Below are 26,941 nucleotides of genomic sequence, written 5' to 3' on the forward strand. Positions count from 1 at the left end.
TGCATAACATTTAAATCCCAAATTTCTTTCGGTCATACCCAGTAGCACGGATGAAGCAAATATCACTCAATATTTCCAAAATCCCATGAAATTACAAAGATAAGCGACCTCTGGTGAAGTTAACTCTTAAATAATTATATATCGATTTAAATATTTTTAATATATTAAAAAAAATTACATTCCGTGCATCGCACGGGTGAAAATACTAGTTTATATAAATAAATGGAATGGTTACATTTCAATTTATAAACTAATCATGCAATATCCAAATTAATGTATGTTTTAATTTTTTAGAAGTACAAAATGATAATCATCCTTTATTATAATGATTTAATTATTCGCAAATCTTATGAAAGTAAAAGAAAAAATCACATATTCTCAATTAAAAGAATTTTACTATATAAAAAAAAAATTCTTGAATTTAATTTAAGATAATTTAGTTCAAAAAATCAGCTAAAAAGGTCACAGTCTGTAATACAGGCTTGTAAGATTGCATGGATCAAGTCACAATCACAGGAAGCAATTACAAGAGCTAAGTGTGTTCCCAATCTGAGCTCCCAATATCCTTGGTCTAATTTCCCACGGTTCAAACCACCAGAGGGGTTGTAAGGATAACATAAATGGTTCTGTTGATCAGTCTAGCAAAGCCGACGGTGGAGGGGTGATTAGAGACGAACTTGGATGGCTGGCTTTATGTACAATCCCCAGGTCAATCTTTAAATGCTTTTCATGCGGATTTGGATGGTGTCTCTCCGTGGCGCTTGTGTTAGTAGCTAGCTTTTGTCACCCGGGTATCCCCTTTCATTGGAAACAAAAACAGTCTGTAATAGGGTCTAGTTCATACTCTTTATCTTGAATTACTAACATACAAATACGTGACTCTGTAATTACACCAAAATTACATATGTAAAAGTTTTCCAAGACAAACAATAAAACTTAGGCATAAAATTATCACTCAACAACATCCGAGTATTCTTAATAAGACAATTCTCTGTAAAATATGATAGCTTTTGATAATTGGTTAAATTAGTTCTCTCAACAATCTTTCATATGAGAGTTTAACTTGGTACTATTGGACCACAAAATTCTTCGGTTATACCAAGTAATTTTAAATTTAATATGTTGTATGTAATAAAAGTTTATAAATATTATTATTATTTTTGAATACTATTAACTCTATTACAATACAGTGAAATGAGTCACAGTTATGTCGTTCGACCAAAGTTTCTTGGCAGGACCTTAGATGGCATTGACGTGTAAAATAAAGAGGGAGAGTATAGTATTTGGTTAGAGAAAATTTCAATTTTGATCACACGACTATAAACGCTTTGTTAATTTCAACACCTAACTTTTAAAAATGTCAAAGCCGTGTGACTAAAATTGAAATTTTCTCTATTTGGTTATTACATTAAACCTTGACGAGTATTGTAAAGAGGACCTTCCTGGCTTCCTTTCCCTTTCTTCGACCAAATCTGTCTATCTCGCGCTCATTCTGATCCTGATGGACTACGATTACCGGAACAGGGCCGGAGCCGCCTACGATTCTCAGCTGCCAGTGTACGGCCGCCCTCCTTCAACCAGTACACCGCCCTCCTCCCATCCTCATCCGATGTATGCGCCGCCCAGCCAACCTCATCATCCGCCGGGTCTATACCCTAGAGTCGGTCAACACCCGATCAACTCTCTTCCCGGCCGTAATCCCCCGACTTTCCATCACACTTCGTCTTCTCCTTCTGCTAGTAACGCTCTTCCCCTCTCTTCCTGTCTCTTTATTTGAGATTAATATTTGAATTTGAATAGATCTTTCTCTCTGCGGTTATTTACATTGTAGTGTCTATTTGTTTGCAAATGTTTATGTTTATTAATGTGATTTTGTTTCTGACTCGATTGCCTTTTGCTTCCCGATTCATTTGCAGATGGAATTGGCATTAGAGTTGTCATAAAACCAGAGTACCGGATTACACCTCCGGTACGGCTTCTAAATTTACATGAGCTATGGAGCTAGATTATTTTGTGGATAGAAACCGTTTGTTATGTTTTCATTGTTATTATTATGATCAGTGAGCTTGGTATGTATGATATGGTTCGGTTTACAATTTGAGCATGATGGTTTCCTCTGATTCACTGTAGCAAAATATGATTTGCTTACCAAGAAGGCTTATAGATGCTTGTTCAGTCCTCCATCTACCCGTACTAGTGGTTTGAATTGTGTGCAAGTTGGCTAGATTTGTTTATTGTTGGTCTGGAAGAGTGCTGCCTATAGTTTACTGCTTATTTAGCATGTAATTGCAGTTGAAATTGATCTTAGGAATGTATTTTTACTGTCACAAGAATGTGAGGCAGTAATAAATAATTGATCCTAATCCCTGCATGAGGCAATAGTTTTGCAATCATATTCTTCTTTACTGTGGGTGTACTTTAGTGTTTGGGTTGAGTGCTAAGATTGTTACTCTGTATATCTCCATTACTATTTACTACTATAATGTTTCATTTGAATTCTTGCTTTTTGAATTTGGAAAATGTATTGTATTTTCTCTAGAGCCATTTTCTGTTGCTGATATATCACGGTTCCTTGTAGCCTCATATATCCCCACAAATCAGAGATATTCCCCGTAGTTCTTTCCAATTTGATTTTGATGTTGAGAGGAAGATTTTGGCTGAAGCAGAGAAGGATAACCAAAATTGGGCTGGGCTTGGACTGGAAAATGTTCTGCCAAAAATGCCAGAACGGACTTCTCCGGTTAGTTTTTATCTTTTGCTTTGATGGTGTTCTGTTTGGTTTTGCAAGTTGCCTATGCACTTTAATGTTTGTTGCATTTGTCTTTGAAACCTCTGATTTGACACTACTTGACAGAGGAAGAAAGAAATTGGTAGTTAGGTCACAAGTGTTTAGGTGTAAATCTAAAGCTTTCTAATGAGTTAACTGTGTGTCTGTTTTCTCTTCATTCAATGTTGGTCTATAAGTTCAAAATTTCTTATTTAATGCCAACTTCAATCCTGGTTGGCTGGTTTTAAACCATGTGGAATAGGTTTGTGAATGTCTTATAATAGTTGGTTTGAATCTCATGTTGAGGCAATAATCTTTGAGTTTGGCTAAAAATGCCTACTTTATAATTGAATATTTCTGAACAATTACTTTGAATACATTTCTCCACTGGAGTGGTTTAATTGTTAATTTGTTATACTTCTGTTAAACAACAAATGGTATCAAGATTTTTATGTGTTCTTTATTTGTAATCTCAAGCTTTGAGATTGAAAGTGGATTTACTTAAATATAGGGTTCTACCGGAGACCCCATTGCAAACAAATACATTGCATCAGGTCTGAATAGGGAAGCTGTGCCTCTTGCAGTTGCAAATTTTGGAGACAATCCTACCAAGGTATTTGCCTATCTCATGCATGCATGCTTATTAAATTGTTGCTTGTTAACTTAGGCATGCACATCAACTCCATATTATTTTGGAGTCACATGCTTCCATTTTTATTTGTTTTTTTTGCTGGGCGTTGAAGCCATGACATCATTGGCATTTCTCCTGCAGTACTTCACAAACCTATTGTTCTTTTCCATGCTACGAAGTACTCCCTCCGTCTCATTTTGTGTCTGGTTCGGTTAACGAGATTTGACTGAAGTTATTTTTAATTCAATTTTTCAAAACAACCATGTCAACCATGTAGGAGTGTAGGACAGATAAAATGGGATGAAGATTTAATTAATAACCATGTTTTTGTGCTGAATAGTAACTTGCCTTTATAAAGAGCTATCAAAATCTTTATTCATTTGCATTTCAAGGGCTTTGGTTTCACCAGGGTCGAATTTGTGAACTGTGGAATATTTGGACTAGAGTCCTACACATCCACGGCATTGAAGAGTTATATAGCTGATCATAGCTGATCATCTCATCAGAGATCAAATGATAGAATAACATGGCAATCTGCGGCCATGCATCCTTATGTCAAATTTTGCATTTTTCAACAGTGAGATTGTTTTTAATCAACCTTTTTTCAGGTCAAGGAATTTGCTGATCACTATACTCGCCTGAGAGATATGGGGTTCCCATCGAATAAAGTCGCAGATGCCCTTCTCATGTTTGACAATGATACAGAGAAGGCATTGGCATATCTCCTTAACAATCAGTCTTGACAACATTGGGGAACTAGTTCACATCGAGTGTGTTTTTATGTAAATGAATGGTTTATACATTATAGAATTGGAAACCCTTTAAGGACAAGTTCCTTGTATGCCATTGTAATCTATGCATTCTCAAAAGAAAATAATGAACTTCTCTTAGAAGGACACTATGGGTGATTCAGTAATTTCGTCAATCTCGACACATTCAAGTGATCATCACAATTGATAGATACAATATATACACACAAAGGTATCATCTCCTTACATGTGATGTGCTTGAAACATAAATGATTGCCTACACTATGATAGATTGATTGTCACAAGCCAAAGATTGGGTCACCAGCACCAAATATAGCAGCACCAAACTGTCTGGTATTCAAGTCATTGCCATCTAGTGCAGAACCAAAGCGGTCAAGCCACTGGGTTGGGCTAGGGTTCTCGGCCTCCTCCACCCACTCAGAGGTCATATCTATGTCATCAAGTTGAAGGGGATCTGTGTCTGTAGATTTTGGAGACAAAGACCTTGCTAGCTTGAGATTGTAGTTTATGTAAACCGTGTCATTCAAGGTTTCTTTATCAATCTTGTTGCGTTTCTCCGAGTGGATCTGCTGAAACATACTCCAATCTCTCTCGAAAGTGAAACTGCTGCATGCCTGGCTCAGTATTCTGATGGCGACTCGCTGCAGTACGGGAGCAGCATCGCCATACTGTTCCCACCAAATCCCTAGAGTTGATGATAGACAGTTATGAAAGTGCTTATACATTCAACCAGCAACATGTCTATGGCATTAAATGATCCAGACATAAACACAGCGGGATTTAAAACAGTTTCATGGATGAATTAATTGATTAATGCAAAATAGTTTAGTAATGCAAAGATACTAAGAAAATCAGAACTTTTTTTTATGACGAGGGAAACCTGCAGTCACTACTTGAGGGTGTGCATTGGTTAAACCTTGCCTTGTAACCCTAGCCAACAAAGGATTACAAGAGGTAAAATAGCCTAAATTGTCCATAGTTGACCGACTCAAACCAAGAAACCAATAAGCCGCTCTTGCTGGAAGTCGAACTTGTAATAAGGTTACCAAGTTACAGACTGACCAACCTGGTTAGTCCAAGACATTAGATTTTCATGAACTGATGTGGTCATTGAGTGCTCAGCCATCTACAATCTGTTTTCCTACTATAAACCAAATATTTTGTCTATGGGGTATATTATTGTTTGGTAGAACATATTTTATCTGCCTTCTCATGAAGTAGCTAACGAAAGGGCATTAAAATTAGTTTTTTTAAGTGCAAATTCATGTCATGGTTGAGTATATAGAGGTGTAGACATACCAGGAGGAACAGTATCTATTGCTTCCTTTGCAAGGTTACAGCCAAACATCCCTGAAGCCCTTGTGAATAAGCGGATTTGGTTGGTGATGTCTCGTCTAAGTTCAGGCGTTGGAAGTAGCTTCTCGAGCACTCTGAAAAAATCTTCTTTTATAGATCCCAGAAATTTGACTTCTGTATTGTACTGTATGCTAGGATTCAAAAATGCTGCAGCGGAATGCAAAGGTGAGTGCAGGTTATTCTGCCACTTCTTATCTACTATGTCTAGAAAAGTCTTGCACTTTATCTCGTCCATGATATAGTATGTTCTTATTGACTCCTTCGCTCTAGTCATCAGTTCATATATATACCCCACTGCTGGCTTCCCTCCACAAACTTCTCTCATCACTTTCAGGAAGGGCTCGGATAGCGCTACACACTCTTCAACTGTCCTCCAAAATTCATTGTCATCAAGAATCTCGAGGCATGTTACGCTTTGGGGTTTATTTAGACAAGCAGAACTGTTAACGAACTCGGGGCTGTTGAACATATGCTTCAATCTTGACCTCTGCTTCAGTACGGATTGCAGAGAGAGAAAATTGGAAACTGGCTTTGTGATGCCAGTTCGAATGATATCCTGCCCTGTGAACTTTTTCATTAGATCAAGCATGGATGAATTGTTATATATGAACTTTGTGATTGTCTGCGCTTGTAAGATACACCGGTTCACCCAATCTACCTTCGAGAACTCATCCAATATTGTGTTCAAACATTGCACGGCACAAGGGGACACGAAAACGGTTCCATAGCTCTGCAGCAAGTGGTTCGCTATACCAGTGCAGTAAAGGGTGTTATCCACAATTACCTGGACTACATTTTCCGGGCCGAAATCTTGAATGATGGAATCAAACAGTTCAGAAAGGCATTTTATGTTCTTGTAGTATGAAGATGCATCTACTGATTTGTGAAAGAATGTCCTGGAGGATGAAGAAACTAAGAAGTTGATTAACGCCCTTGATTTGTTGTCCATCCATGTTTCTGCTACTATTGTGCAACCAGTCATAGCCCACTCTTTCTCCGCATCTTTTGATTGTAAACTTACGTCCGACTTTATCCTCTCCAGCCATGTTGTTTTCAAAGCTTCGGCAGAAGGGCCTACAAACCCACTACCACATTTTCCGACTGCATCAATCATTTGCTGGTACGAGGAAGATCTGGCTACACTGAAGTCCAACCTATTCTCAAAGAAAAACAAAGCAATACTTCTCTCTGCATTTTCTTCGTTGCTTCCCCAAGTAGGGATAGGTTGTGTGACAGGGGAAAAATATTTTCCAATTGGAGATGCTGCTGGCTCCAAACACACAAGGGCTTTGCCTACAGACATATTTACAGGAGATTTAGCCTCAACAAGCTTATGCTTATTATTAGCTTCAGAGATTTCCTTTGCCTCTTCCTTCGACGCAATTATTGCCCGCACCCTGTCACTAACATCGTCCCTCACCTTGGTGCATGGGTTTACACCTTTACTAGGAAGTCTTGACAAATGGTGCTTTAATCTACTAATGCCGCCGTTTAGAACTCTTAGGCAGAATTTACATCTAACCTTGTTCCCATCTAGCTTCTCAGCATATTCCCAACAGACATCTTTTTCTCGAACCACTGCCAGATAAAAGGAAAAAAAAAAAAAAAAAAAAAAAAAAAAGTCTGATTGACCATTCTGCCAAATATTTTTCTGGGTCAACATGCAAGCATTCCCTAATTCCATCAGTATTTTCTTAAGAACAAAATAATAAATTCAAAGTTCTCAAACATTAGCTTTTAATCGTTTTATACATTTTGATTTTTGACGATTGAGGAAAGCATATATACTTGGTGTTTAGCTTAAACCATAAAGGAGGCAAAAACAAGGAATAAGAATTTAAAAACATTGAACAAGAAATGTAAACAAGATCGCCAACATTAGAAATTCATATGCTCAATGTTGAAATATGATGATTCATAAATGATAACATATCTAAAGGCAATCACTTACTGATTACAGAAGAGCCTTGCTGTTCATTAATCCAACCTAAGGAAGCAAATAGAAAACTTAATGAGAAGTTACAAATTTAAAGCAACTATAGTGAATCACAGTAGAGTAAAACATTTGAAGAAACAATAAGTATGCACAAGACAATAGGCATTTACAGGTATCAAGAATTCAATTAAGTGCATATGCAAATATCATTGGCAGCAAAAGAAACAAGAAAAACCACACATAGAAAATGATGTAGATTATCCACACTAAGCCTACTTAAGCTGTATCACTGCAAGAAAGTCTAGTTGATTTTCTCGGGTGTAGACATCCAAAAAATAAAAAATAAAAGTTACAGTTCATATGTTTGATGCCATTAAACAAAATTGTTTGAAGATTCATAATGTTCACCAACTGATTAATAAGGGGAAAAGCCAACATTATAATAAGGGTAATGCACAACAATCGAATTCACTATTAGTTGGTATTACTTTTTTTTTTTTGAAAATAGTTTTACACGAGAGAAGAAATCCCCAAGTTTGTTCCTCTTCTGAACTTTTATTCTCATTGTTAAGCCAGCCTTTGCTCTAGCTAACACCAGAAATGTCTGGCTTAGTCAATTCTGTCAGAGGATAGAGGCAGCTAGTGGTCCAAAGTTCTTAGTGGAGTGTAACCATTGCAATTCACAGTCAACCTATCTCGGCATAAAGCACGCAAGGCCTCCTATGTTATGTCATTATATTTTCTCAGGCCATAAGACTCATTCTGATCCCTCTATCCCTCAGCTTTGATAATCAGTAGTATTTCTTCCATTGGTTCACCAATAATCACCACATGAGCAGACTCCATTTTCAAAATGATGATAGCGTCTAGTATCTCTCACAACAATGAGACGTTTGGTGATCTTGGATATGAGCTTGGCAGCAATGTGGCAATCTTCACAGACACGTAGATTCTTTGTAATTCTGATTGGTGTTCCTGCCTCGGTGTTCATTATTGCAAAGGCAATTGCCAGCTTTTCACTATGAACGACCAGATGATTTTCTTTGTCTTCCTCCTCAACATCATGAAGAGCACCATCTGTCACTGGGACATACCCCACTTCCTTTATCTTACCTATTAATGTATCTAACTCTTCATAGATCTTCCCTGATTGGGGGTGCAACCTGTCACCGGCAAGAAATGTGTGCACTTGGTTATGGAGCTCAACATTGCTAACACCAGGGATTTTCTTGATACCTCTTTCATTCATGACCAACCGAATTTTAGTTACATCTTGCCATCTTCCAGCCTTTGCATAAATATTTGATAACAAGACATAATAACCAGACTGCTTAGGTGCCAACAAGAAAAGATGATCTGCAGCTACAACCCCTATATCCATGTTATTATAAACACGACAAGCACTCAAAAGTGTGCCCCAGATCCTCTCACTAGCATCCATGGGCATCTGCTTGATGAAAGTATATGCCTTCTCGATTTGCCCAGCTCGTGCTCGCAAATCCACCATGCAAGCATAATGCTCGATCCTAGGAACAATCTTATACTCCTCTGTCATTAGTTTGTAGTAATATTCTCCCGCCTGTAACAGCCCTGCATGGCTGCATGCTGAAAGTATAGAAACAAAAGCAATAGAATCGGGCTTAAGGCCAGATTCCAGCATCCTTGAAAATAAAGCAACGGCATTTTGACCTTGACCACTCATACCATAAGCATAGATCAAGGAAGTCCACGACACAATATCTCGAAGCTTCATGGCATCAAAAAGCTTCCTAGCTTCCAACAAACACCCACACCTTGCATACATATCAATTAAAGCATTTTCAAGAGATAAATTGGGTTGAAGTCCTCTCCTCTCAACCATTTCATGGATCTTCCTTCCTAATAACACAGCAGAAAGATCACCACAAGCAGGAAGAATCGTAGCAAAAGTTATTGCATCAGGCTCCATAGAACAAGCTTCCATTTGTAAATAAATTTCAACAGCCTCTTTAGGCATAGAATTCTTGACATATACAGCCATCATCACATTCCAAGGAACCAAGTCCTTTTTGTCCATATCCAAAAACATGGTTTTCACAAATGCAACATTTTCCATACATGTATTGGTTACAGCAGGCAAAAGGCTAGCCATTGTCCCTGCATCGAGTTTCAGACCCAACAAGTTCATTTCCTTGCAAACCTCTAATGCATCATCAAAGCTTCCATTTTGAGCATATCCAGCAACCATTGAATTCCAAGAAATGACATCCCTTCGAGGCATTTCATCAAGAGCCTGCCGAGCCTCAGCCAAAAACCCACATTTCCCATACATGGCCACCAAACCATTTCCTGTATATAAATTTGAATCAAGACCATTCTTTATAATTGGTGCATGAATTTGCAGCCCTAACCACGTATTCTCAGAAACTGAACAAGCTTTAAGAACACAAGGAAGGGTATAACGATCAGGGTGAATATTGTCCATATGCATGATTTTGAACAGCAAAAGAGCATCTTTATAAGACCGGTTGTTGACATAGCTTCTGATCATGACATTGTAAACCACAACATTTTTAACCGGAATTTTGTCAAACAGTTGCCGGGTGATATTGGTCTGGCCACAAGCTGCATATGCTCGCATTAATTTGATGCCAATGGACGTGTTTAGGCATAGGTCTGGGTCGAAAATGATCCTAGAATGAACTTTTTCTATTATCTTGATATCTGGGCACTTGTCTAATATTCGACTATACACATCTCCAGTGTGGAGGGAACTGTTGAGCCGAGGGTTTGGTTGGAGGGTAGAAAGTAAGCGTTTTGTCTTTCGATTTGAGGTTGAGAAACAGCGGGAAAGGCGAATGAGTTCTGCCAAGGAAGCCGTCATAGAGAGAGTATCGAGTATGCATTATACAACTTACATCAATAATTTAGGAAAAGCATTTGTGTATATACAATTGCCAAAACAAACGAGGAAACCCCCCCAAAAAAAAAAGATTTCCAAGCCGAAAACTATAGCACTTATGCAGATTATATCTGTCGCTTAGTCCAGTTCAGCTGGAAAAATCAGAGCAAGAAAGACCACAAAAGCAATAAATTGATAGACGAACAACGTTTTCCTCTTCTGCGGTTTTAGCAAAACACATCAAAATTCACTAACTTTTCTTAGAATTTATGGCAATTTTAGGGGTTTTCTTTTGTTGACAGCAATTCAGAGAGAGATTGAGCTGGAAAAAGTTCAAATTTTGCTTCTTTGTCACTTCAGTACTTCACTAGCCATAAGAAAGCTTAAGAACACTGAGAAAATGGCGAGAAATATGAAAAGAAAAGCTTACTCAAAGAAGAGAGAGTGAGCGAACTCGTCGGTGAAGAGATAATCTCAAGACGGGAGTTGCAGAGATGGAGATCTGGTCGATTTATCGCGATATTTTGCACAAGTTAGCACTTTGAGAGGTTTTAGGGTTCCTATTTTCGCTTTCTCTTTTCTCGTCTATTTTTATTTTTTCTTTTTGGTTTATACTTTCGGAACGCTCGGAGCCGTTTAACTGGAATGCGATATATCGTGGCCGTTTAATGATTTCGTGCAACGCTTGCTTCCTTACGACGTCGTAACACTTCGAGAGGAAACCCTTAAAAAATAAAAATATAATATAAGGATATTTCTCCATAAAATGTATTTGGACTCTCGAACATTTTTTTTTTTAAATCAATTAAATCATTTTTATATTTATCCTTACAACCCGATGATGTATCCCTTTTTTTTATGCTTCAAAGGCTCTCAATCAAGAGCACTATCTAATTCTGAGATTCTGAGTGTTATTTTGCTTCCGCCCATAGCAGGTCCATCATGTTATTGAGGGCGTTATCAAGAATGTAGGTTCTCCAATCATAGTTTGTCTGAGATTCACAAGCTAATTCGCACATTGGTTCCCTTCTCTATCAATATAAGAGAATTGAATCGAGTTAAATTTTCTAGTCAGATCTTTTGCAATCTTTGATCAGAATGTCAACCACCTCCTCTAGGTGCCCATCCGCATTCATGATGGTCACCACCGTTGTCGAGTCTATCTCAACCCAAACTTTATTAATCTATTCACTCATGTTGAGTCATAAAGCATCTCTTAGGCCACACAACTCAACTAAGAAGTTATCCATCATCCCCACTTTGGTCACATAACCCTTCACCCAACTTCCTTCGCCGGATGAGCCCACCCGCGTTGGTTACGCCCGTGCTCGCTCTCATGGCCCCATCAGTGTTAACCTTCATCCACCCTTCTTGAGGAGGAGACCAACTAATGCATTCCCAATAACCATTCACCACACCACTTTGCTTGACAAGGTACCACTTAGCGTCCTAATAGTACTTTTGGGCTAAGTCTGCCGTGATGAATGGTGTCGTGTTATTCCCATTAAAAACAAATTTGTTTCTCGCCTTCCAAATACTCCAGAGCATGTACACGAATTTGGAGCTCCAAAGGGTGATGTCTTCCATCACCATCCGACTTTGGGAGATTGTGCGAATCCACTCGTTGACAGGCTTGAAGATTTGTATGTCAAAACTGTCAATCCGTCTGGCGACATCCCAACATTCCATAGCGAAAGGGCATTCACAAATGAGGTGAGAATCAGTCTCCTCCTCGCTTCCACACATGGGACAATGGCTGTCCTCCGTCAACTTCCTTTTCCATATCTAATAACCTTTGACCAATTATTAACCCGCTATAACAAGTAAAAGTGGTTAAATTACGTCTTTTTTCTAATTTTATGTATTAATTTAAAATCTTTTCACGTTTAATGACTTAATTCTTGTTTTGATAAAAGTTAAATGACTTATTTAACCTTTATCCCATTTTCCTATAACTCATGTGTATTATTGTTTTATGTATTTTAATTATCATATGTTTAAAATAAATATCACTAGGTGTACTAGCTTTTACCTAGGAAAGTGAAACAACCATTAAAGTATCATATCATGTAGTCATGTAGTATGACAAAATGTCATAATAATACCTAATAAAGTATACCTAATTGTACACTTATGTCAAATATTGATGATAGTTTTTGAAATTACATATGTACACATGCAGCTTTATCAAATCACGCGTTAAAACACCATTAATTAAATACCATTTTAGGTAAAAATAAGTAAAGTCTTGTTATATTTGGGTTTAATTTAATAAAATTTGCATATTCTAAAAAGTTAATGTAAAAACTGAATTTACATGAGTATTGTAAAAATGTATCATCCGTTATAAATTTGTTAATTTATATTTGAATATGTTAGTGTGTCAAATTTTAAAGTTTATAATGTTTATTTAAAATGTAAAAAAGTTTTAGGTCGATAAAAAAATCAGCACATCATAGAGTTACCCAAGACTAAGTGAGTTGGCTCGATTGATATCTATAATTGACGATGTCAATTCACATAATGTGTGAATAATATAACATGTTGGAGAACAATATTTCATACATAGATACTCTATTATATTTAGATATTTAGAAAGTGAAAAAATAAATAAAATTACGTTGTGTGAACAACACAAAAAATTCAATAAATGGCGTGCAATACATGTAGTCACTAGAAATTCAATAGTGACACATACAAATACACAATTGTCTATCACTTTTAATTGTTTATTCATGTGTGCTATTTTTTAATTTGTTTATGTATTATATATAATATAAATTATAAGTTATTATAATAAAAATGATGGTGGGACGTGTAAATAATTGGTTAAATCATATTTATAATTTAACCAATTGACTTGTAGTCCACTGGTATCCGGTTGGCCCATTATGTGGGATGTCTTAGGTTCGAGCCTTGGTGAAGGCATAAATAGTATATATGGGTGTTCCTCTTCCTTTGTAATAAAAAAAAAATCATATTTATGATGAAAATTTGCATTTAAGATGAATTATATGTTGCCAGTGAAACTCACAAATATTCATGTACATTATGCTACTAATATTGGTGTGTCAATTTGTTTTTGAGTCACACTCCTCTCAAATAAGAATCAAATTAATTTGGAATACAGTATGCAAACAAACAAAAAAAAAAAAAGATAAAAAAAATTACTTGATTGGATTAAAATATTTCAATTTCTTTTTGTTTTTTTTTTAAGAGGAAGGTATACGTAATTAGTAAATTAGGTATTAAAATTATTATTATTTTTATTTGTAAAATTTAGTTTTCTTCTTTTTCGCGGCCGCTAAAAAGATGCCGGAAAGGTTGGCGCAGCCTGGACCCACTGCCGCCCAATCCAATTGTCAAATTCTAATTTCTAAGTTTTCCAGGTCGTCTTCTTCGTGATTTGGACTTTGAAACCAAAATTTATTCCATGCGTTATTTATTTATTTAATTAAATACTCCGTACCAAATATAATCTGTATTATTTAACCTAATACAGTAACGTCACAATTAATTAAATAATTTATTAATTTATTGATTACCTCATCTGCTCATCACGAAGTTTATCCTGTTGGCTTGCATAGGCTTAGTTTTTTTTGTTCAGCATTATTTGAAAGAAGAAATAAGATTTGATTTTCAGTTCTGACAGTGTGAATTATGTCTAAAGTGAACAGATTATTTGTATGATATTTGATTATATTTATATTTCAATTTCAATTGTAACAATGTGTAAATTATGTCTAAAGTGAACAGTTATTTTAAAATATTTGACTATATTTGCTGAGCTATTGAGTAACTCTGATTTACATTATTCTTAATATTTTATTGGACCCGAGTGTATGGCCGAAGTTTATACGTTTGACATGACTCCATTTTAGAAGTAGATTATTTTAAAGAAAAATAAAAAGGAGATTTATTTGTCAACAATTTCATATATATTAATTCATGGTGTTCTCAAGTTTCAACGCTAATGGTGGCATACCGAATTCCATTTTTTTTCTCCGTAGCAGTTCTGAACTGCGGCCACATGCATTTTCCACCATTTTCGCTTCCACACTAACCAAACGCCATTGATGTCTCTCTGTCTTTTTCCCTGAGCTATCTTTCAATCTGTCGTTTCCACTTGTACATGATAGCTGATAGTAGCAGAGCAAGATTCTTCATTTTCAGAGCTGCCACTGCTTTCTGCAGCTCAGTTGTGATTCTTGGAGCTGATTATTGGTGGGTTTTCATTTATTCACATTTTCACCGGAGATTAAGGATTTTCTTGGGTTTAGTGCTGTCTGGTAATTCATTTTCAGGTGAGTTTCATCTTTCTGCTCTCTAAGTATTTGATGTTTTTCCTAACCGAGCAGTATTTGGCTCATTATTGATTGATATAAGCTTTCGATCTTTTCTTTAATTTGGTTTAAGAAGTCCAAACAAACAGATAAAGAAAGAAAAACAAAAAAGGGAAGGAAATCAGATAAAGGGTTATAGGACAGATAGTCAGTAAAGGGAGGAGGAAGAATCTTTTGGGTTTTGGCTTATTTGTATGATTTGTATGCATTGAAACCTAACCTTTACTTTCCTTGGTTGACCAAAACGTTTCGTGTACATACACGTATTGTTTAATTTGCTGGCTTTGTTAAATGAATGTTCATAGTCAAGAAACGCCATTAGTTTATATAGAAGCTATTTATGAGGAATGAAGTCTCTGATTATTGGTTTCTTGAAATTCATGTATAGATGAAGGGGGCTGTTAGTGTTAATTGAGGTGATTTAGCATTAACTCAGAGAAGGAAAGAATGGGCTCCGGCTTGGCATTCTTGTCGATTTTGTTCTGTGGAGGTGTTTTCTGGTTAGCAGTAGGTGAACCCACAGAAGATAAACACGCCCTTCTTGATTTCATCAATAATATACACCATTCGAGGCGGCTGAATTGGGAGTATCAGACCTCGGCTTGCACTGGCTGGGTTGGTGTCACTTGTAATCATCATAAGTCTAGAGTTACAGCAGTTAGACTGCCTGGATTTGGGTTCGCTGGATCGATTCCTTCCAACACCCTAAGCCGGTTATTAGAGCTTCAGGTATTGGATTTGAGAACCAATAATCTTAGTGGTCTTTTTCCTTCTGATTTTTCAAAGCTTCATCATTTGACAGCTCTCGATTTGCAATACAATGACTTTCGTGGTCCTCTGCCGTTTGATTTTTCTGCATGGAAAAACCTCTCCTCCTTAAATTTGTCAAACAATAAATTTAACGGGAGTATACCTTCCTCGCTTTCAAACTTGACTCAGCTGACGACTTTGAGTCTTGCAAACAACTCGCTGTCAGGTAGTATTCCCGATCTCAATCTCAGCCTGCGGGTACTAGATCTATCCAACAATAACCTCACCGGAATTGTGCCTCAGTCTCTTCGTAGATTCCATGGTTCAGCTTTTTCTGGTAATCATCTTTCTCCAGTTCCTATTTTTATTTCTCCCAGTGCTTCACCAAAACATAAGTCCAGAAAGCTTAGTCAATCTGCAATGCTGGGAATTGTGATTGGAGGTTGTGCTTTGGGGTTTCTTGTAATCGCGGTCCCGTTCATTCTTTGCTATTCAAAGAAAGAAGATAAAAGTTTGGCCTCACCAAACTCGCTTAGAAAAAGTGGTTCTCTCGGGAAGGCAGCTTTTGGCAGTACGGATGGAGGTGGTAACATGGTATTCTTTGAAGGCTGTCATCTTGCCTTTGATCTCGAAGATTTGTTGAGAGCTTCTGCAGAGATCCTAGGGAAAGGGGCATCTGGGGTTGTGTATAAGGCAGCTTTGGAGGATGCAACCACGGTTGTGGTGAAGAGATTGAAGGAAGTGAGTGTCGGGAGAAAAGAATTCGAGCAACATTTGGAGGTTGTCGGTAACATTAGGCACGAGAATGTGGCTCCTTTGCGGGCGTACTTCTACTCCAAGGATGAAAAGCTCATGGTGTACGATTATTACAGCCAGGGTAGTGTATCAGCAATGCTGCATGGTATGTTAAATTCATCGTTTTTTTTTTTTTTTTTTTTTTTTTTTTTCACAGAAACTTTTTCAATCGACTTGGTATCACAAATTATGATCGTATGTATGTATGCAACATAGAAATTGCTACTGATTCTTATCGATCTCTAGCGTTCACTTAAAATGTGATTACGTTTTTACACTGCAGATATCAGGCGTGAGAGGCGGTCTCCTTTAGATTGGGAAACACGTGTGCAAATTGCGGTCGGTGCAGCAAGAGGCATTGCCTACATCCACAGACAAAGCGGGGGGAGGCTTGTTCATGGGAATATCAAATCATCGAACATATTCCTCAACTCCCAACACTACGGTTGTGTCTCTGATCTCGGCCTGGCAACGCTAATAGCTCCCATGTCTGCCCCTCTCGCTCAAACTGCAGGGTACTGTCCCCCCGAGGTTACAGACACGAGGAAAGCCACCCAGGCATCCGACGTCTACAGCTTTGGGGTCTTGCTGCTCGAACTCCTAACGGGAAAATCCCCGATGCATGCCACAGGGGGGGACGAGTTTGTGCACATAGTAAGATGGGTGCACTCTGTGGTTCGCGAGGAGTGGACTGCGGAAGTGTTTGATATCGTGCTTTTGCGGTCTCCCAACATCGAGGAAGAGATGGTGGAGATGCTGCAAATCGGGATGAACTGCGTAGCCAGATTGCCGGATCAGCGGCCGAGAATGGCAGAAGTAGTGAAGATGGTGGAGGGCATTAGAAAGATGAATTCTGGAAATCAGACAGAAAGCTCAACTCCAACTCTTCACACTCCTCCCATACTTGAAATAGGGTCTTCATATCCACATTGAGTTTATGTTTCATACTGTGTATAAACTTGTAATTTTATTTTCCACAAATTTAAGATCCTTCAGCTCATCTTTTTTTTTTTTTTTTTTTTTTTTCAACACAATGGGATATCACCCGCATGGACAGCTCAGTTGGTCGATCTATAACTATCAAGCCACCCTTATGTCTTTTGACTTTTTCCTCCTAATTAAGGCGGAACTCTTTATGGTCGATCCTGAGTCTGGACACTTGAACCGAGTCTCAGCACCGGTTCAATTATTTTAACTTATCAATAACATTAATAAAATCAATTAATAATAAATACAGATTCATATAGAAGTGACACGTTACACTAAAATCTTAAAATAATATTTATTACGTCAAATCATCATATATACAATATAATTGTATGTTTAAAACTTATGATTCATCAATAAATTGTAAATATGAACACATGATTTTCACATCATTTTATTAATGTTATTTCCTTTTTGTAGCATTTTATACCCAATAAAAAAAGAGGGAAAAAAAAACAGAAATAGGAATTAGGAAATGCTCTTTCGGTGGAAAATAGAAATGTTCCGTCCGGATCACGGGGGTCCGCAAACGTAAAGGAAGGACAATAATAATACACCGTAATAATACTATAAGGATTATTAATTAATTAATTAATTACGGAGTATTATTTATTATATTATATTATATTATATTATATATAATAAAATATAATTGCGGTAGCCTCGGGTATAAATTTGTTCCCACCGAGAATCGTTCTTCCTTCTGTTCTCTGCTGTGATTGCGTGCGCTTTCTTTTCATCAAAAAATAAAAAATAAAAATCTCCCCTGCATTTCAAAGCGTCACATCGCCGGCCGGGGAGGATCCGAATCCGATTTCATCTCAGGTCGGGTTTTCTGCTTCCTCTTTCGTGCATTCTGTGCTTTTTTTAATGTGAAGAAAAAATAAAAATAAAATGGAAATGATAAGTGTTATGGAAAGGAATGATTGAGGTGTGGATCTATCTGACTGGGGATTGGAATGATTGAAACGCAGGGCGTGTGGGCATGGCTTCAAAACGGATCTTGAAGGAGCTTAAGGATCTTCAGAAGGATCCTCCTACTTCTTGCAGCGCCGGTATGATTTCAATTTCAAGTTTCAACCCCTCCAATTGAAATCTTCCGAAAATAAATAAAAATTTAATTTGTGTTTTGAAGTATTGTTGTTAGTAGTATCATTATTGTTGCTTGATTCGTTTAGGAAATTCAGTATTTTTTAATCATGTTTATGGGGGATGCTGCAAAGTTTACAGCTTTATATCTTTTTGTGGTTTGGGCAAATTATACTATGTACCATGGTTTTGGACCAAGGAAAAATGTTGGTTTTTAATATACTAAAGATTTATTATTAATGTACCAAAGATTTATTATATCTTTAGATAGTATACTAAATAATGAACCTTTAGTACTGAACTTTGGAAAGATGAACACTTAATGTATTAAAAATAAACATTCAATATAATAAAAATGAACACGGTCCATGGTATAATGATTGGTGTGTTTTTTCCCTTAATAATAATCTCTTTTTTGAAGGGCCTGTTGCTGAGGACATGTTTCACTGGCAAGCCACAATCATGGGCCCTCCAGACAGTCCTTATTCTGGTGGAGTTTTCCTTGTTACTATCCATTTTCCACCAGATTACCCATTTAAGCCACCCAAGGTGTGTTGTGATTTCTGAACTCATGCTATACAATTATCTTTTTTTTTTTTTTTTTAATTGTTTCGTTCAGATCTTATTTTTCCAGCTAGGTCCTGTTCCGATTTGAACTGTCAATGTTGATATCGAGATTACTTAATATATTGGATTAGAAATGATACTTGTCATGCTTCAGAAGAACACAAGTTTCATGAGTACTTATGTGCTTTCTCCCCAATAATGACATTGTCGTTTCTCACATATTTAGCACAATAAATTGGCAGGTGGCTTTCAGGACAAAAGTTTTCCATCCAAACATAAACAGCAATGGAAGCATATGCCTTGACATTTTGAAGGAGCAGTGGAGCCCTGCGCTGACGATTTCAAAGGTTTGTAATCTCGTGTGATCTGGATATATTGGCTAGACTTGAAGACTTCCAGTTCCATTGGCTCTGTTTATCGTGTCATTTCTTTTAGTATTGGCTAAAAATGTTTGTTTCTGAATTTAGGTGTTGCTGTCAATCTGTTCCCTGTTAACGGACCCAAATCCCGATGATCCATTGGTGCCAGAGATTGCACACATGTACAAGACGGATAGGAACAAATACGAGAGTACTGCAAGGAGCTGGACACAGAAGTATGCCATGGGCTAAGCTTGCTTTGGTATGTTCAAGGGAATGCTATACCCTATGCTTTCTGTAGCTTGATTCTTGCGTTTTGTGTTTGAATAGTCAGTCTGTTCTTTTGTGTTCCGAGGGGGCAGGGGGGGAGTTTGTGTTGGGAGAGAGGAAATATATCGACGCTGCTCTTAATTGTTTGTATCTGTGATGTGATTTGTGAAAGAAACCATGGAGTTGCCTTCTCCCCCATATGTTTGCGCTAACTTTACTTATATTACATATATATTGTCGGTTTCAGTTACAAGCTCATTTCTTTTCTCGAAATAGTAAAACTAGCAACCCTTCCAATTGCTTTATGAATTGTCCAGCCTACCATAGAACAAATTGCCTGTTTCTCGCTAGTTGATTCAGCCCGCTCTTGAAGTCTTCTGAAATAACACTCTCATCGATCTCCTTACACGTTCCCAACCAGAACCAGACATGCATAAAGTCCTTTCTTCCCAAACTCCCTCACAGCGAGACATTCCTCGATCTGCCAGGACAGTTTTGGTAGGAAGAGTTCTAACTTCTAACTGTGATAATAACCACCATGATTTCTTGAACAAAACCTGGTTGATAGCATTTGGTCAAGTTCTGTTAAGCTCATCTTTCTTTCTGCTGTGTACTGTCTTTTTAGTCCTCTCATAGGCCCAAGAGAGCATGACTCATAAAGAAGCCTTCTATTAGTATATGTGGCAAGAAAAATAAACCCACCTCAGCTCGAGTTGCCTTCGTAGAGTTTGACTCTGACCACCTTGTAGTTGCATTAACTGTTCACTTACCAACTGTCTCAAATTGCTAGATTACGAAAAGAACATCTGAAAGCAAATTCTCATGAACTTAATATCTTAGGTTAATTCATACGTGGATTTCTAATACAACTATAAGATTAATGGGTCGGAAAAAAAAAATGAAAACAAAAACAAAACAAAACAAAGCAACTCTGATGCTTATTGCGGTATTTAAAATTAAAATTCAAACAGCTAAGGTGTAGCTTTTGATGACTTGATATTAACTTCCTAATATATTTTAATTGAGTTGGTATTCGATATGCTGCCAATCTTGGAGGTTGGGAAGCATCCGCACAAATTTGCATGCACTACTCCAATGGCGTTTATAACTAGGCTGCAACAAGAAAATTGATGGAGAAATAATGCATCAAGACTCGGACTTTATTCTAGAAAATCAAGAATGTTTTAATCAGGCCGCATGGGCAACTCAATTAGTCATAGAGGTGAAGTTTGAAAAGAATGATCAGATCAAATCTCATTAGCAGGGGCTCCTTGTGCGCAGTAAGCAAAGGTGGTTCATGTTCAGTTGAATTATTATTATTTACATCATCCCAGATGTTCTGTCGGTCTCTTAGGGTTTGGGTTAACCTTTTGGAAAGAAGAATGTTTTAATCAGGAGTGAACAGTGTTTGATTCGCTTACGTTTATAACTAGGTTACAACAACAAAATTGATGGATGAATTAAAAAGTTATACAAATTAAGCTGTTTTGTTGGATGTAGTTGCAATTTAATTATAACATAATTTTTTGGCCACCCGAATTACAGTGTTTGGTTGGACCTCCCCCATATGAATTGCAATTCACCGGGAAAGGAAAGGGATAAAGGAAGAAAATGACTTTTTTACCCTTTTATTAGTATTGTTACTACACAAGGACATTTTAGTTTTTATACCACTTCTCCCTTCCTATCAAACCATGTAATTTGAATTCTTACTTTACTCCACCTTATTCTTTCCCCACCAAATTACAATTTCTTTGTCCTAATTCATTCTTTCCAACCAAACGCCCTGTAAAGAGTATAGGTTTTTTTTTTTTTTTTTAATACATTAAGCAACGGCTAAGATCAAGTGCTGCATGCATGCATCCACTGCTGGTGGATTTGGTACATCAATCCCAGGCAGCTTCTGGGTAGTTAGACGACGGCGGCTGCGCCTCCGGCGCCCTATTGGCGGCCATCTGAGTCTCGACTTCACGGTCCTTTCCGCCATCCTCGCCGGAGATTTCCTCTAGAGATCTCCCTTTCGTCTCCGTCACCAAGAACGTACAGAAAAACCCTAGCATATTGGTGAAGGCCAAGAGATACATAGCCTTCTTGATTTTCTTCACGTTTCCATCCAGCGTGTAATACTGCACCCCAAACGCGCTCACGATCGCGCCCGCCTTTCCCGCGGCGGCGCTCAGCGCGTGGCAGGTGGATCTAATTCTGGTCGGAAAGAGCTCCGCCGGCAGCACAAAGGTGGTGCTGTTCGGACCGAAGTTCGCGAAGAAGAACGTTAGGCCGTAGAGAGTGGCGAACATCAGTTTGTGATCCTCGTTCTTGAGGTAATCGTATTTGACTCCGATGATCGCCATGAACACCGACATCAGGAAGAATCCGACCAGTTGGATTCTGAATCTCCCGATTTTCTCGATGAAGAAAACGGTGAACCAGTAGCCGGGGAAGGTCCCGAGCAGGGCGACGGCGAACATGGCGCGTGACGTCTCGAACATTTCTCTCAGAGCGCTCACTTCTTTGGGCTTGTGCGTGAGATGCATGGTCGGGAAAATGTCCTTTTGAGTGAGATTTTGCGAGTAGAATGCGACGTCGAGCAAGAACCACGTGCTCATCGTTCCGATCAAGTGGCGGCCGTGGCGGCGGAAGAATTCGTCGGAGAATAATTTATACTCATTTGCGGCTTTAAATTGCGACAGCTTATCCTGCTCAGCTTGGATTTCGATATCCAGAACTTTCCCCATATCAACCGCCGCCTGCTTGGCATTCCCTTCGATAAGCGCCGTGTACCGGCCGGTCTCCGGCATCTTCATCCGCCAATAATACGTTAACATCGCCGGAAGCGCACCCATCATCAGAACAATTCGCCACACGTAATCGGCCTCCGGCTCCGTGGAAAGAATCGCGTCATCGTCAAACCTAGGCCCTTTATACGAATTCAAAAACAGCTTCGATATGATCATAGAAACTAGCCCGGCAAAGACGATCCCCACCCCTTGCATGGCGAAAACCGCCGCGATAAACGCGCCTCTCGTCTTCTTATTAGCGTACTCCGACATAATGGTGGCGGAGAGCGGGTAATCGCCGCCGATCCCGAACCCGAGCCAGAACCGGAAGAAGCAGAGCGTGCCCATCACGGATTTAGGACTAAACCCGAAAGACATGCCGGAACAAAGAGCGCAAAACACCATAAGGATTAAGGTAATCCCATACACTTTTTTCCGGCCGAGCTTATCCCCCAGCCACCCAAACACCAGCTGGCCGGAAAGTGTGCCCACCAGCGCCACCCCAATCACAAGATTATTAATCCCCGGAGGCAGCTTGCCGGGGCCGTCCTTGGACGGATCATAGTAATACAACCGCCCCAAGAGCTTGGAGACGGTGGAGATGCAGAAGAGATCATAAGCGTCGGTGAAGAAACCCATTCCGGCGATCACAATGGCGGTCACATGGTACCATTGTGTTCGTGCCGTATCCAGTGCACTTAGCACTGCTAGACCGTCGGAAGACATTGTTTCCGGCGTAATTAACCTTAGGTAGCTCCTGATTAATGTTTCTTGTTATGGATCGGAGTATAATTTAATGATGTTGTTTGATGTTTCTTATGATATTTATAGTAAAAGTACGTAGTATTGGCGGCTTCTTCAGTCTGAATGAAGTTCAATGGCAACAAAATGACGATCTAAACTAGAGTACAGTTTTGCTTGGAACAAGAAATCTATGTATTTACAATTTTGAATATGCTAAGGTATATGCCGAATCAAAGACACAATAAGACACTTAGAAATAGTGGATATCAATTTATTAATTTAATTTATATTGTATTACCATCCTAATATCCTGTAAGGTATTCTCCTTAATAAATATGTATAGAAAATGTTGGGTCGGGTTTAAAGTATAGTTTAGTAATAAATTACCCTCCTTGTCAAGTAGGGATAGATGAAAATAGGTCAGACCCTTTCATTGGGTCTATGATTTGACCTATTTAGTAAAAAGGTCAGGCTTAAGTCTATTTTTTTAAAGCATATTTAGCTAAATAGGTCCAGACTTGTATGACAAGGCCTGACCTTTCTCGGCCACTATTTTTTGCTGAGACACATCAAATATTAGGTACATTTAACAAAAAATATATATTAATGACCTACATATTAAATAGGTTTCAGGCCAGGCCAATTGTAGGTTTAGACCTGGGCCTAAAAAAAGCTTACATACAGACCCAAGCCTAGACTCTTGCCTTAAATTTCTATACAAGGCCTAGGTCTAATTTCCTAAAGCTCGGCTCGACCCAACTTATTTTCATCCCTAATTCTCGACAAATTATATCGTGCACCAGGGCGCACAATGCATGTGCGCCCTGGCCAAAACGACGTCGTTTCCTATTTCTGCTGTTAACTTCAAAAAAAAAAAATCTCTGTTTTGAATGTACAGAATTGTATAGTAGAGTACACATAAACTCATAACTTATAAAAACGACGTTATTTTTGGCCAAGGCGTACAATGCTTTGTGCGCCCTGGTTTACGATATAACGATTGCTAATTCCCGGTCTAGATTTGCTAAGGATTTTGTTTCCTATTTTAGGCTGAACATTCATGTATAAATACCAACTGAAAAAGCATGCAAAGCGTCCGAATCTAAAAAAGCTTAAGGCAATCTATGCAGAATTTTGATTTTGCTTTCCGTTTTTGTGTGTATGTTTTTTATTTTTTTATTTTTTTATTTTTTATTTTTATTTTATTTTATTTTATGCATTCTTGTTACTAGTCTTTGTAGTTATTTGACTTATTTTCTTTGTCCAAACAGTTGTGTTAGCCAGCTGACAATCGGTTAGGGGTTGTAAAACCAACAAATATTATTAGTACATGATATGGAGCAACTTTTTTATTTTATTTTTTATTTTTTTAAATATTTATTTTTGAATTTCACATTTTGAAAAATTGTTAGTGGGCAGGTCTGTTAATCCTCTAGTCTACTACGGAGTATTATGCAAGTTGGGTTTGCAAAAGCATAACCTGAAACTTGTTTCCCGTCGGCCACTCGGCCAGTCACTAGTCAACTAATATGATATATGTTGACCTTTTTTGATAGCACTATATAGAGTAAATTGTAATTTTGGTCAGGTAATTATTGGAGTCTTGTTAATTGCAATTCATGATTTTCAAAACTATTAATTTAGTACCCATGGTTGCAGTACGCGCTAGTCGGGCGCTCGGGTAGTGCCTAGGCAGAATCTAGGCGACGCTAAGCGAACACCAAAAAAACAGTGGCAGATCAGACTTGCAGTTTGATAATTTTAATGAGGTTGTTTTCAACATTTAATCAAATAACAATCTAAATAAATGAAATAATGATAATTCATAAGTCATAACATTAAAACAATATTAAAAATTAAAAATAGTCAAATAGACGAGTATATATATATATATATATAGAAAAAAAATTAGCAAGGCCGAACTGATCGGGTTAACTTGACCGAAATGGACGAGTTAACTCGGCTAAGTTAGATGCTAGGTGGCCAAGTCGATCGAGTTAGCTAGGCGCTAGACGGACGCCTAGGGGGAAATCACCACGATCTAGGAGCGCCTAGGCGGGCGTCTGGACTGATTTTTGCACCAGTGTTAGTATCTTAACTATTCAATTTTTATGATCACTCTGGCCAAATTATTGACTAAAATTCACCCAAAAATTTTAATTGTTAAAATAGTGAAGGTATTTTAGTCTTTTTGCATCTTTTCTTTCTTCCCCATTTCTTCGCCGGAGGAGAGGACAGCCGGAAAGCCGGAGAAAAGAGGACAGTCGAAGGAGTACCAAATTGCTGACTGGTGATTGTCGCTTCTGCCCACTTGCTGCCCAAAATAAGAGCGTTGTTGACCACTTGGAGAATTGAAGCCAGCAATTGCGAAGAAGGTATCAACATGAATATAGATAATGAAGATTTCTTATGAATTCTATAGACTAATAGCTGTGTTAATTTGGTGGACAGGTTGGGATCTATCTGTATGTCTTGCTATATATATATATATATATATATATATATATATATATATATATATGACATTTTCTGGGTCAAGCTAAGTTAGAGGAATCCAACAGTACATTATTGCTCCATTGTGGTGTATATATATATATATATATATATATAGTGTTTCTCATGCGGTTGTGCGGTGATTAATGTGCGTGAATTTTGTGCTTAATGTATATGAGTGTGTACTTAATATAAGTTGTTGTTGAAACTTTAAATGCGTGAGTCTTGTGCTTAACGTGCATGAGTTTGTGCTTAATGTGAGTAGTTGATGAAACTTAAAAGATGCCTGAGTTTTGTGCTTAAAGTGCGTGAGGTTTGTGCTTAACATGCGTGAGGCTTGTGCTTAACGTGGGTGGGGTTGTGTTCTTAAGGTGTTTTGTTTGTGTGCTTAATGTGCGTGTGTTTTGTACTTTAAATGCGTCAGATTAATGTTTAACGTGCATCTACCCGCACAACCGCACGGAAAGCCCACCCCCATCTGATCCCTTTCCCTCTCTCTCTCTCTATATATATATATATATATGTTTGCACAATTTCATCCTCCCTCATTAACTACGTCATTTACACACACATGTTTATATTACTTACAAGCTACATAGGTGCATGTATGATGCATATATACATTTGTGCTTACATTTATGCATGCATGTCTCGTGATGAACTCCCTTAGCTTTCTTTTTCTCTTTTCAATTATATATATATGTAAGTGATGGCATTTTACCATGCCATTGGCCTATAAAAGGGATGGAATTGAATGGAAATGATCATCTAGTTCTGAATCAAACAACTCAATTCACATTCTAATCCTTTGCAAGCTTGTAACTCACCATTGTCAATCTAGCTAGTAATCCTATTTCATTCAGAAGAAAAAAGGTGCACACTATTATACCTTGTTTCTCGTTATTTAAATTAAATATTGTGTTTTTTGTACCATGAGTTATATATTATATGTACTTTAAAATTCTACTTCCTCACTTTTATTTCGTGATGCGACAAATAATGATAGCTTATTTTTATTATGTGAGTCCCACAAAAAGTATCTATATAAAAAATTTGTGAAAGGGAGTAGAAGTTGGAAGTAAATTAAAAATATAAGTTCACTATGTATTTTACTATTGTTACTTGGATCGCTTTATTTCTCTAGTTCTATGATCAATTTGGATTAATAAGATTAATTAATTAATTAATTGGAAATTAAGAAATTAAACGTATAAGAAAGAGTACGTAACAAATGTCACAAAAGATTTAGGTCTTGTTTGGTAAAATAGTTAGCCTATCAGTCAATTTTAGTTTATTTGACCATTATTAATTGTTTGACTGAGTTAAATAATCAATATGAATGTTTGATTAATTAGCTTTTTATAACAACTTATTGTTTCAAAATATTAAAATTAAAAAAGTTGCTAAAAGTAATTTTTTCAATAAA

General features: G+C 37.6%; 5 protein-coding genes across 9 annotated transcripts; 3 read left to right on the forward strand and 2 right to left on the reverse strand.

The window, feature by feature from the left end:
• The first annotated feature begins 1,406 nt into the window (after positions 1-1,406).
• LOC109189169 lies at positions 1,407-4,342 on the forward strand. Its single transcript, XM_019339946.1, has 5 exons — positions 1,407-1,739; positions 1,917-1,969; positions 2,579-2,740; positions 3,279-3,380; positions 4,007-4,342. The coding sequence occupies exons 1-5, from the start codon at positions 1,502-1,504 to the stop codon at positions 4,139-4,141; spliced, it is 690 nt and encodes a 229-aa protein (XP_019195491.1). The 5' UTR covers positions 1,407-1,501; the 3' UTR covers positions 4,142-4,342.
• On the reverse strand, positions 4,286-10,912 carry LOC109189168. Of its 5 annotated transcripts, none has more exons than XM_019339943.1 (4): positions 10,772-10,912; positions 7,476-7,511; positions 5,468-7,102; positions 4,286-4,853 (listed from the first exon to the last, which is right to left on the reverse strand). In XM_019339943.1, coding segments are annotated over exons 2-4 (2,043 nt in total). In that variant the 5' UTR covers positions 7,477-7,511; positions 10,772-10,912; the 3' UTR covers positions 4,286-4,446. The 5 variants fall into 5 exon arrangements, 4 of the variants coding, with proteins under 4 accessions (XP_019195488.1, XP_019195486.1, XP_019195490.1 ...); XM_019339941.1 differs by lacking the exon at positions 10,772-10,912 and adding an exon at positions 7,953-8,273; XM_019339945.1 differs by lacking the exon at positions 10,772-10,912 and adding an exon at positions 7,975-7,993.
• Positions 10,913-14,269: 3,357 nt separating this feature from the next.
• On the forward strand, positions 14,270-17,231 carry LOC109189241 (probable inactive receptor kinase At4g23740). Its single transcript, XM_019340054.1, has 3 exons — positions 14,270-14,645; positions 15,073-16,335; positions 16,513-17,231. Exons 2-3 carry the CDS (start codon positions 15,132-15,134, stop codon positions 17,160-17,162), a joined length of 1,854 nt encoding a protein of 617 aa, XP_019195599.1. The 5' UTR covers positions 14,270-14,645; positions 15,073-15,131; the 3' UTR covers positions 17,163-17,231.
• Positions 17,232-17,743: 512 nt separating this feature from the next.
• Positions 17,744-19,713, forward strand: LOC109188777 (SUMO-conjugating enzyme UBC9). Its single transcript, XM_019339393.1, has 5 exons — positions 17,744-18,041; positions 18,191-18,271; positions 18,727-18,854; positions 19,115-19,219; positions 19,340-19,713. Exons 2-5 carry the CDS (start codon positions 18,202-18,204, stop codon positions 19,481-19,483), a joined length of 447 nt encoding a protein of 148 aa, XP_019194938.1. The 5' UTR covers positions 17,744-18,041; positions 18,191-18,201; the 3' UTR covers positions 19,484-19,713.
• A 1,598-nt stretch (positions 19,714-21,311) lies between these two features.
• LOC109188887 (inorganic phosphate transporter 1-11-like) lies at positions 21,312-23,026 on the reverse strand. Its single transcript, XM_019339533.1, has one exon. The coding sequence runs from the start codon at positions 23,002-23,004 to the stop codon at positions 21,388-21,390; it is 1,617 nt and encodes a 538-aa protein (XP_019195078.1). The 5' UTR covers positions 23,005-23,026; the 3' UTR covers positions 21,312-21,387.
• Positions 23,027-26,941: the final 3,915 nt, after the last annotated feature.

The sequence above is a fragment of the Ipomoea nil genome, unplaced genomic scaffold (assembly GCF_001879475.1).
Source record: "Ipomoea nil cultivar Tokyo-kokei standard unplaced genomic scaffold, Asagao_1.1 scaffold1509, whole genome shotgun sequence".
In the NCBI taxonomy this organism is placed as follows: domain Eukaryota; kingdom Viridiplantae; phylum Streptophyta; class Magnoliopsida; order Solanales; family Convolvulaceae; genus Ipomoea; species Ipomoea nil.